The 12,166-nt window shown below is 34.7% G+C and overlaps 1 protein-coding gene across 16 annotated transcripts in view; it reads right to left on the bottom strand.

Moving 5' to 3' along the window:
* The window catches only part of siz (Brefeldin-resistant Arf-GEF family protein schizo), a 29,320-nt gene extending 17,662 nt beyond the window's left edge, over positions 1-11,658 (bottom strand). For 4 of the 16 annotated variants that reach the window (XM_066302528.1, XM_066302527.1, XM_066302525.1 and 1 more), the window contains exons 1-3: positions 5,356-5,396; positions 2,992-3,075; positions 2,643-2,933 (exon numbers count right to left, since the gene is read on the bottom strand). In XM_066302528.1, coding sequence (XP_066158625.1) covers positions 2,643-2,933; positions 2,992-3,075; positions 5,356-5,381 — 401 coding nt within the window. In that variant the 5' untranslated portion in view covers positions 5,382-5,396. Of the gene's footprint in view, positions 1-2,642; positions 3,076-3,468; positions 3,560-4,890; positions 5,186-5,355; positions 5,494-10,925; positions 10,970-11,206 lie in introns of those variants that run through there. The other 12 variants (XM_066302530.1, XM_066302532.1, XM_066302531.1 and 9 more) reach the window with 12 other exon arrangements.
* Between the last annotated feature and the right edge of the window lie 508 nt (positions 11,659-12,166).

Here is a 12,166-nt window from a genome sequence, read left to right on the forward strand (position 1 = left end):
ATAAGTTATCGGCAATTATTTTTCGATGTAGGTAATGGAGAACTCTCTCAAAACCTTATAAGTCACATTTTCAGAATATTTATGAGTGTTATAGAAAATGATCGCAAAGAAGTATCCTATAAATATTTGGTTTGAGTACTTTATCAAAGTGGAGGGCACTCGGTAAAATTTCGTAAGAGAAAACGAGGAATTCCCCCAAACTGTTAGTAGTTTAAAACCAAAAGGTAATTTAAACAAAAAAAAATATTCTGGTATGTTAAATTACGCCTCTGTGACCAATTCCCGTGAATTTATTCTCCACTTTGGCACCTTTTTAGACATCTTTAGAGCCGCTCTAATCTACATTTACGCCTCAATATATACACAACATTCCTATACAGGTTGAGAGATATTTTTGTACAAAATTTATGTCTACATATATTTATAGCCGTTTTATTGTAAAGATACGCATTTATGCCAGCAGCAAGCATCAGTTGTCATTTAAACAAAATCTAAAAATATAGACATTACATCACAAAAACGTCAATTTTTCAGGAATTATTCGACGCAGTAATGCAGGAAACGATCAACCAGAATCATTGCAGGTAGACTAAAACACTCAAAAAAAAAACGACTTCCCTAAAAGCATACCTATAAGGCTTTTTGTACTGAAAATGGTAATGAATGAAAGTGGTTATGAACGTCTAAATCTTGTCTCCTTCCTGCATGCGACTTAGAAAGTAATAAATGTCGGTGAAGCGACTAGATTGTATGTAATATTGCAATGAAAATAGAAAGGTAATTACCATGCTAATTACATGATACCGCTATCAAGTGTTCGGCTTGTAAACACATTATTTGATCTACCCCAAAAATGGTTTACTTTTAAACTTGAGAAGTGAAAATTTAATTTGTTTACATTTAACTTTACACAAGAGACCCCTTAAACACGTACAGATTTGTTCAAAGACCAACGAATGCTTTTTTTTATTTGAGTATCTCAATTGTATTTTCAACGACACTTCTGTGTTATACTTTTTTTAGAATAAATATTAGCATTTATACATAAATTGGATTTAATGAGGAATTAAAACTAGCATTAAGTGGTGCCATTGAAAAATAAAACTCGATAGAATTTGTTGAAAATGATATTCAATATAAAAAGGATCAAACAATAATTATAGTTAACCATTAAACACTCGTAAAATTTCAATTTATTTGGGCACTCGCAACTACTTCGAGCAACTATATTTGATGCTCTATTGCCAGAGGGACTTCCCCAAGGGTGCTTCTAGAATTTAAAAAAAAACACATACTGAACATCTCATATGAGGCGTTGATACAACCCCAGGAATTTGATGTCACTGACCAGCACTAGAGACTAATTTTACTAATTTTAGGGCAACTACGGTCACATCACTCACTCTAATAGTACAAGACCCTGCCAAATCGTCTATGGTAGGAAACACCAAAAGGACCGAAAGTATTGCTCTCATATTGGCAGAACACGTCAGCACTCACCCCATTCGCCAGACAACTCACATGTATTAGAAACAATTAGAGGATCTAAAATGAATTCCTGTGACACCCCCTGATTGATACTAGTCAACCCGGATATGTGACTTCTGCCCGTCGAGGATTACCCCATAAGTGCCGAACATTTACCTCTCAGCCCATAATGGGCTAATCTTTGCTGCAACGGCTGATGATTAATTGAGTCAAAAGCCTTGGAGAGATCCCCGAACGGCCTGGCTACTCTGCCACCGTTATCATCCTCTTCATATAGGTAATTTATGATGTTGAAAATAGCTAGTTCCCGTAGATCGTTGGCGTACAAATTCACATTATATTGTGAGAGTGCACATAGTCGACTACAGGATTGTAAATGACTGGTTGAAAGATTTTTGAGATAGAGGAAAATCAGAAGGCAGGCCTGTAATTCTTGGTTGAACGAGAATTACGCTTATTAAAAATTTAAACATCTGTTAGAATTCTTAAAGTAATTTCGTCAAAATCGGCTGAATATTTATAAGGGAGATCCATCAAAAAACAAACAAGAATATCGTCAGGTACCGAAAAGTGCCAACCACAGGCAAGAAATTCTGATTAACAGCGGAGAGATCAAGCTGTTTTCTTTTCAGCATTTGCAATTCGCAAATTATATCTAAATCGGATCTCAGGATTTCATCTTGCTCAATAACCATATCAGTCGGTGATTTTCCTTTATTGCTCATTCTATTGCAAATATTCCAAGCCGATTTAAATTTGTGTTAAGAGGTAAGAATTGGATTGTCATGTAGAGATTTCTTATAGCCTGACAGATCTTTTCTATATTTCACATCTTCTGACCGGTCACCTCCATCCTCAATAGTCTAATACCAGGCACACAAGTTTGTTATATGTTAACTACCATTGAAACCGATCGTTCCCTCATGTACGAGATTTCCCTCCGTTTATCGGGAATGACAGAAGAAGTGTAGTCAAAATATACCCTCAATATGCATTTGTTTAAGATCTAATAAGCAAAAATCACACAATTAATTATCCGTTGTTTTCAAAAAAAAAAATTATAAATTTTCCTTATGAAAATTCTAATGAATCAGAAAACATCTTTAATCCTTGACCATAGACTTAACAATCTTAGGACAATCAACATTTTATACCTGACAACGGTAACATGTTTCCTGAATGGCGGTAGCGTGTGGCAAACATCTGACACTGTCACTAGTCGGCTGATATGCTGTCTTCTAGTGGTGCAAACTACGCGAATCCGCTCATGACGGAACCCGGATCTTCGAACGCGAACCACTGTCCTATCACAGACGTCATTCAACGAAGTAATGGTGGTTTCGTTTTTCGCAGGACTTAAGTGTCTATTTCGCACATCCCTCTGCAAGTAGTTGTTCGTATAAACACTGTCACGAGACGAGAGGCTGGATGGTGTTGTCATCTGACTGCGCATCATACTAATTAGTCTTGGTTTTCATGGATGTAAAGACATTTTAGAGCTACCTATATGGTAACTTCATGTCAATTCTATACATAGGAAAAATCTGGCAATTTGTCACGACATGAAGGTCAACGGGGGCAACACGCCTGAAATGTCAACTTGTTTTATTTTAAATAGAACGACCTATTTATATATTAATGAATTTTTGGTTTCACCCCGAAATTTTAATGGTATTTTTTATAACATCTCATTTTCTGAATTTCAATTGCATTCGAAGTAGTGACGTATGAAATACGACACTTTTTGCACTTTTCACGTCTGCACCTGCCGAGCAATTGGAGTTAAGGCGAAACGCATTCTATCTCCTTTTTTCGCAATCTGCCTGTCAAAGTATGTGTTTCTTAGTTTGACGCCCCCATAATTATTTACATTTTTCACATCTGTGGCATTGAACACAATATCCGCAGAGTTCGAACGTGAATCCAACAATTCAGTGATATGTGGGGCGTTCCATTTAAAATGAGCAAGTTGATACGCACTTCCTAGCGAAAACGCCGCTACCTTCCGACTATCAGATCGTGCCAAAATTTCAGATTTTTAACATGATGGTGCAGTTTTCGGAGAACCACCCTGCATTAAAGTGGAATTCAAATTTGGAAATTGGAATTTTCTGTTAACGACCATATGCCAAATTCGTCATGCCCTCCTAACTAGTCATAATTTGGCCTCGACGCGTTCCCATAATACGCGTCCTAATGGCAAAAAAGGCACAAAAGGTGATATAACATTGGTGTGAAAATAATGTCCGAGGCATGCTACATAGAAAATAGCAAATGTTAAACCCCAATTATACTTGAGACTTACGAAATGTGAACACTTGCCGCTACTTTTATGCGACATGTGATGGACAGTATCGAGGTTAATGTGTTTATAAAGCTTGCGTGGTTTATATTATTAATCATGGCTACCGGCCATGGTGCAGGACATTACGACAATACATAAAAAAAAACGCTAATCTAAACCGAAAATTGCCTTACTTTTGCGCTATTGCCAACATTGTGAACCTGTGCAATGTTTCAATTTTTTAGTTGCCAAGGGCATGCAACATTGGATTTTGTACTAAGATTTAATTGTTGCCTTAGGGCTGGCTTTACGACGTTCCTTGCCTCGCGAGCTACAAGTAACATATACAAAATAAAAGTAAATACGCGGCTAATACCAAATATGGATAATGGTTTTAAATTTATTCTCAAGACAATGTAAAAAAATTATATGCGCTATAAAAAGCACTAATTTTGACCTAATGGCGATTGTCTACGTGTGCCTTGTCTAGGACGTATTAACTTTTTTTGGAGCAATGCACAGTTAAAATCCATTATTAAAACTAAAGCATTTCCGCAAGTAATCCACGATATCGCGAATGCTTCAGCAGAATAATAATAGATAGTGATGCTAATAGACTTTCAACGTGTGCCGCCCTTAGGCGTCTGCACTTGAATCCCGGAAGCGTTAGCTACCTAGTTTCACGGGGGTTTCGAGTGTAAGGGGGTAATTGGACAGTTGAGCTTAACCAATCTAAAAAAAAATGGTGAACAAAGAGAGAATTTGCTACACTCTAACTGTTCTTTTACTTTCGTTTTCGCTTTGTATGCACACCTATTTAGTCATTGCCAAATAAGAGTATGTGCACAAGTACAGTTAACTGGAAAATTATTCGGAGTATTAAGGTTAAACAAACAATGACTTATGGTACTAAAACGTAAGGAAATTCAGGGTCTGTACGTATGTATGTCAAGAAAAATAACTTGTTTTACAGAATGCTGTATCAGCTTATCGGTGCGTTACCGCGAGAAATACCTACAAAAATTATTTATAGAGTTAGCGCTGGATTATTATTAGCGCGCACCCAATTTGGCATATGGTAGATTAAACCAAGAAGTGCATTTGCATGTCACTACTACCGTTCAAATATGTAATTTTATCGGAAACAGGAGGATCCACTTTGCGTCACCACCAATTTCCAAAATGCTAAATATTCAACAATCTGATTAAATCCCGCACTCTTTATGCGTTGAAATATCTCCACTACAAACACTAGCGAACAACGTACAACATTCGCGTGTCAATTTAAGCCTTGGATTACATCATAGATCATGGTTTTTATTCACTATGGCAATAGAAAGAGCTCGCGCACCTATCGCCTTCGACGGAACACTAAAACTTTGCTGAAGTCTATACCATGGACTGTGAACGGAGCCAGGCGTAGGAGAAGGATGACGAGTACGATTCATTTGTTAAACGGCAAATAACAATATCGCTTGCAGCGTGGGTGCAGGGTTCAGTATGACAATTAACTGTTCTTGTAAAGAACTCACTCTCATTATGCATACGTACGTGCAAAAAAGAAAAAAAAACGACAGACTTACAGCGTTCTGAACACTGACCCCAGCATTAATGTAAAATCGATACGACTCGAGCATATCAATTAAGACCATCATAAATTGGATTTTAAGGACGTTCTCGAGGTGGTAGAGGCCATTAGATGTCCACGAAATGATCAATTTCCATGCAGAAACAGATATCGTTGCCCCGAAAACGTTTAATATAATTTTTTCGGAACAGACGAACGAATCACTACGGCGACGGCAATTTAGCATTTGTACCACTAAAGGTGAGACGAATTAAATAACAATTGAGTGCCGAAAACGCGAAAAATTGGGTAATAACAGGAATATTTCTTATTGTTGCTGGCGTTTCGCAGCGGAGGTACGTGGGAGACTAGCGCTTCGACCGCGCGACTCCCACGGCCCTACTAAAGTGATAATAATAATCGACAAAATATTTTTTTACTGCGGCTAACTATCCGTTTCCCAATTATCTGCCAATAGTCATTGGAAAACCTGCCAAATGGGAGACTTTCCACGATTAGCACAGACCATATTTAGTCGAATATTCAAATAGCTCATGATCGATCGAGCATCTATCTGATAAGTTCAGGCTAGGTTTTCTTACATAAATGCCACGTTTAAGATGTGTTTGCAGATTTCTTCGCTTTGAATAAATTATTTTTTATAAATGCGAGTTTCTTTACGAGGCGCCCTTTATAAATGCTGTCTATCGCTTTCTCAATTTAACCCCAATCATTAAAGTACAAGCCCATCAAAGGTCTTGCCCTCCTGAAAACGCCAGTAAAATATATGCGAAGATAAAAATACTCCCTTGCGTTATGGGTTGGATACTTCAAAGCACGAAATGAACTAATATAACCTGGGACCAGCTACGTGTTGGTTAATATTTTACCAAAGTAAGTATATTGAATAATTTATGTTGTTGCAGCTTTTGGCGTCAAAAATTAGTTTAGTGAATAAACAAACGAACTAAATTGAAAACATCCTCGGGAATACCTTCACAAGACCAAGGTTGAATGGCAAGAGCATTTTTACTCTGACTCACTTAGGTCAAAATGACATTATCTAGACCTAGTAAGAATCAAAATAAACCCGCTACGTCATTACATCTGGTGTAATCATTGCCAAGGCTGAAGGCACTTAACAAAATAAAACAAAGCTTGAACAACCGGTAAATTGTTACGTCGTAGCCTCAGGATATCCGTTCACTTTCCCTTATTTAGAAACCCATGAATAAATTGAACACAGTCAATACGGCATCAACAAAACGTAATTTGTCAGAGGCGTAGTACAACTATTTGAATAATTTTATTGTGTAATGATTAGATGGCAGAGTTCAAAGTATACACAATTACAATGAATAAAGGAATGATATTTCTTTTTCTAGTCATATAATATTTCAATTCAATAAGACGGCCTAATGTAGTCACGAAATACCTCCATCCTGCTCGTACATAACGTATGAGTAAAATATTGACTTATACATAGGTTTTTTGATAACCTTTGATACTTTGTTTCAATAATTCTACGCACACAATACGAAAACAAAAAACTGCAAATCATAGATTTGTATTCAAATAATGTAGGTAGAAAATACACAAAGTAAATTCCACCTTTATTATTTTTATATCTTCTATTAACGTGATCTTGGCAAATCAACAAATACACAATAAACTTTTATCTTTTGGTTTATCAATTAATTCCCCACTCTACAAAATATTTATAAGCAAATAGCAACAAACTGAAGATATTGCCACGTAGACCAAAAGGCGTTGATTAATGTATACTCGATAATTGGCAATGACTAGCATAATTCTTCGATATTACCCGGCAACGTCCTTCACCATCACGTCGAGAATTAAATAGCAAATTTGTAAAAGTTCATAGGTTTTGGTGAAAAATACCTGTAATCTTGTAAATTCAAAGACCTTGAAAATTTCAACATACATCACACATTCTCTTGAGTGTGGGAAAACTCTTTAGGACTCACTATTTTCGTGACAAACTTGGGCGACTTAATTTCTATTGTCTGTATTATTCGAACAATTCAATGTATCACAATCATTCTACATTGTTTCTCCTTTTTAAAGAGATCCAAATGGGCGATATGATCAACTGGAAAGCACCAGAAATATTATTAATGCAATAGTAAACTGGTAACTGACATAACTTCGTTTCAAAAGTGTCATTTCTACCCCCTTAAATCTTAATTACTTAATCATCAGTAATTAATAGCAGTATCATGTGAATTGTTAATAATAGCTTTAAACACACTTCCTAAACAATTATATCTTGGAATAACCTCATAATCATTTTAATAATTTTCTTTTATCTGTAATGCTGCTTACGAAATAACTCCGCAGTATTACCCACAACTGCTCAAATATTTAATTGGTTTCGAAAGTTAGGAAGATCGTGTGATGCAATATTCAATCATCCCACCCACATCTTTAGCTATCATACTGCATTTATAAGGACAAATACATCAGTCGGTATATCTATGCTTCGCCATTTTTCCATATAATTCGAGGTTTAAGAAGCAAAAATCGGAGAATACTTGGAATTCGTTTTGTACCATGGCTAACAAAAAAAATTATATTGTTAGTTTTAAAATCACGCATGTACATGTGCACGGTTAAATTTTATTATAAATAAATTATCAGAAATTATGACACGTGTTTTTAAAACTCGACTCTAGACCCAGGTTTACATTATTAGTCATTTGCTTGATAAGCCGAAAGTGTACTTAAGTACATAACAAATAAGCCAATCAATTAATAAATGTGGAGTAACCAAATACAAGATCTACGGGTAAATACAGATGCGTATATTGTCAGAATGCTGCATTTTTCATACCTCGTAGTTTTGGGAGATTCTAATAAAAATAATAAAATAATAAACTTATAATCAGAATAAAGTCATCTGCTTTACCTCGTGCATTTGAATTTTTGAATATCAACTCATGGCGAATGCAACTGACTTCGCTCTTGACTTAGAAATTTAAATTTTGTAACGAAGCATCCAAATTCCTAAGTTAATGAATTATACTGTAACATAAGCAAAGGCCCACATACAGTGTAAAATTCGGGTACGCCGCATAAATGGCGCTACCGAATTAGCATACTGCGCGATTGTCTGCAAAGCCCCAAAGATGTAGAAAGTTCACTCACAGGTTTTTAACGCGGTCTAAACAGAATTTCGATGCACTTTCTAATCTTGTCACGGAGGAATCTGGTTAAGTATGAGCTTTTTATGGTTTATTTACTCAAACAAAAGCTTGATTTCAACACGCATAAGGAGTTTGAATCTCACAAAGATGCCCCAAAATTAGATTCATTGGATGAGCGTTTTTGTATGCATGTCTCACCCTCCTGGCGCTCAGCTCTTTTTCCAGCCAAAAGGAAACCCCCCAACTTCATAGCGTTGTTCATACTGTAATGTCATAATAGGGAATATATACAGTCGAGAGATTAATTATTGATTCACCCAGAATAATTATAAGATTTTACGATAAAATGCAACCTACTTAAATTTATTTTAGTGTTATTAAAAAAGTAAAAACTCCTTCAAACATGTAAATCTAAATATTGTTATGTTTTCTTCGTTTTAATTCACAACGAAGTAATCTAAGGTATGAAAATGTTTGTAGAAATTTACGATATCAAAAATTCAACCACCCACAAGGATTTCAAGGGGGGGGGGGGGGGTGTTTTTAAGAGGGTTAATGCCGAAATTAAAACTCTACTCGTTTTTTTTTATATAACAACGATAAATCTCACTTTTCTTTTTAACTTAAACTCGGAATTTTCACCGAGCCTGAATTGTGTAATTTTAAATAAAATCACTAGTAAATTGTCCGATCCCGGATTATTATTTCGGCCTTCAAATTTCCGGAATATGTCAATCTTTAAGGTTGAGGTTTTTTAAAACCTATTTACAATCGATATTTTGTTAGGTGCAAACATGCTTTTATTCAATTGTATCGACGAATAATATATAGGGTAATCTATTTTCTTCTTTCTATTTACCTTATACATTTCACCTACATGTAAAAAATGCAAATAAAAATAAAAACTTCTAAGAAAATTTAACAAATATATGTATATTTAATATAATAAATAAAAATTCATTTAACACTTTATACATACATTTTACGTAGAAGATTAAACTAATAACAAACAAAACCTACCTAGTAATAATAATAATAATGGGTATGATAAATTTGTAGTTAATGAATTTTACAAAAGAAAATTTAGTTGCCATTAAATGTCTTTTGCTTTAAGTTAATATAAAAACCTCTTCATGACCTCAACCAATATATTTTTTTATATTAAGGGCTTTGAAGTAAAGTGCTTGAAGATACAATTTTCTTCTTATTTATTTCACGAGGCATAATGCATGTGTACAAATTGGCCACACATACATCATGTAGTGTTCTTTTCTTTCATCTTCGCCTAGGTCTTCTATAGGCCACACACTATACCAACATAAACGTATATTTTTGGACTCTTATCTTCCGATCAACACATAAAATTGAATTGGATCTCCCGGGATAGGACTGTCTTTTGACCAAGGGGCTTATTTATACTGTACCGTATGATTTGCTTCATATACTAAAGGCTAAAGCATAAAAATAAGTTTAGCCCTTAAGTATAATAGTATTTAAGCCTTTTAAGTATTTGAATATTAGTACTAAATGTTTGATAGCTAGTTATTTGTGGGATATATCTTTGACACACTCTTCCTGTAGAGAAAGACCAAACGCTTACATCTTAACCTTGACCTACATATTATAAAACATCAAGCATTGATAAAGATAATGATAATGATAAAACTTTAAGTTTGTACTTTGGACAGTCAAGAGGTAAACCAGATATTTCAGAAAATTTATGAAGAAGTCCAAACAATTAAAAAATAGCAGGCTTCCATATGAATAGGGATACTGGAAAGTGAGTTCAACATTTAATTACTTTCCTAATTAAGTATTTAACTACCTACAATTATTACTGTATATTTGCAATAAAATGTTGAAGATTATGCGAAGTATGAGACAATACTTGCTGAAAGTATCATAAGCCTGTTATAGAGTTTCCTCAAAGTCAAGTCAAAGCTATTAGATACTGAATGAGAAATAAAACAACATATCTAACTAGGTGAATATAACAATAAAATTGAAAAAATGCATTTCAATTAACTGCAGTATATGCAATTTTGAGATTTTTACATGACAAAAATCAGTCAATAACCGCGAACTATAACAATTTTTAAAAATTTGGTTTAATGTTGTCATAGTGATAAATTAGCAGGTAATTAGGGCTTAAGTATAAACGAACAACTGTTCAACCAGTATGAAGCTACCCTCATAGGTGCATATAAAAGCATCTGCCATCACTTATAAGCATATTCCATAGTCACATAAGACACTATTCTAATGGGGAGCCCAGAGGCCCTAAAATGCTTTTGTGGAGCTTTTGCTATTTAATATGGAAATAGGGCTAGCATACATAAAGTACCTAGTTGCAAAATCTACAGTTTCAACTCAAAAATTTGATTAATGAATTGAGTTTTTTTACATAAATTACACTCACATGATCAACTTCACTGAGTCCCAAGGCAAGACCGAGGGCATGACCTAACCAAAAAACAATATGTTAATGATTCTTTATGTGACATGAGTATTATTGGAAATTCTTTATTACATTACTTTATATTTATATCATATCCACATAAAATGTTTGTGCAAGTACGTATAGCTTCCTCAGTGCCTCGTAAAAATTTTTCTCCTCATTGACAACCAATGTAATGTTTCAATTAACTTGAGACATAAAAGTGTTACATATAATGGAGATCAAGCATCTTCTTTACTCACCTCTCATCTTGCAGTCTCTTTAATTCTACCATTTCCAATTCAAACCTAAGGTTGCTATTCTCACAGAGGAGAAGATCTCGCTCACTGGCCACTCCATCAAGCTCACGTTTTAACCGAATGATTTGTTCACTTTGTTCGCGAATTATGGCATCTCTTTGAGCCAAAAGGGCCTTAATATCAATATCGGTTCCAGCCATTGTATTGATATGATGCATACATATATAACATGCAGCCCTCCTACTGTTGTTTATCGTACAGACGGGGGCATGTATTTCAACGATCAATTCATAGTTTATATTTCACGAATATGATTGGCTAAATTACATGGTGATGCACAATAAAAATTAATTGTCAAACTACACGTAATTATTAATCTATTGCCACCAAAACACCAAAACAAATTATCGGCAACCTACATTTAGCCCGCCATTATTGTTTAAGTGATACTTCTACAGTGTTGTCATATGCATTATTGATATTTCTCTAAATGAAATGCTTTTAAAAAATGATTGTATGGCTGAGGCCTTGTAAAATTAATAATCGATAACTAAATATTGAACAAGCAGTTTCCACATACGAATGGTGGAACTAATACAAACCCAAAACATTAAATCATGCAGGGAATAAAAGAAAAACTCAGGAACTGGATTATAATAATTAGGACCTCCCACTTTGCTATTCTCTTTATGATTGCAGGAAACATAGACCTACGATTCTTAATTAAAAAATGTGTTCAGTCAAAAATTATTTTGCGTTCAATCGTTTGCAATCGCTAAAAGACGGGTATTAGTTGCTTTCATCTAATTTTATACTAATAAATCACTTTGGCAACAGGGTATTAGATCATACAATTCTGCTATCTCTATGACGTCATCTTGCGTCATCCCTCCAAGGCTATCTTTGGTGAAAATTCACAGATGGCGCCATAGTACTTATATCGATAGCAAATTGTTATAGACG

Source organism: Euwallacea fornicatus, chromosome 3 (genome assembly GCF_040115645.1).
Source record: "Euwallacea fornicatus isolate EFF26 chromosome 3, ASM4011564v1, whole genome shotgun sequence".
In the NCBI taxonomy this organism is placed as follows: domain Eukaryota; kingdom Metazoa; phylum Arthropoda; class Insecta; order Coleoptera; family Curculionidae; genus Euwallacea; species Euwallacea fornicatus.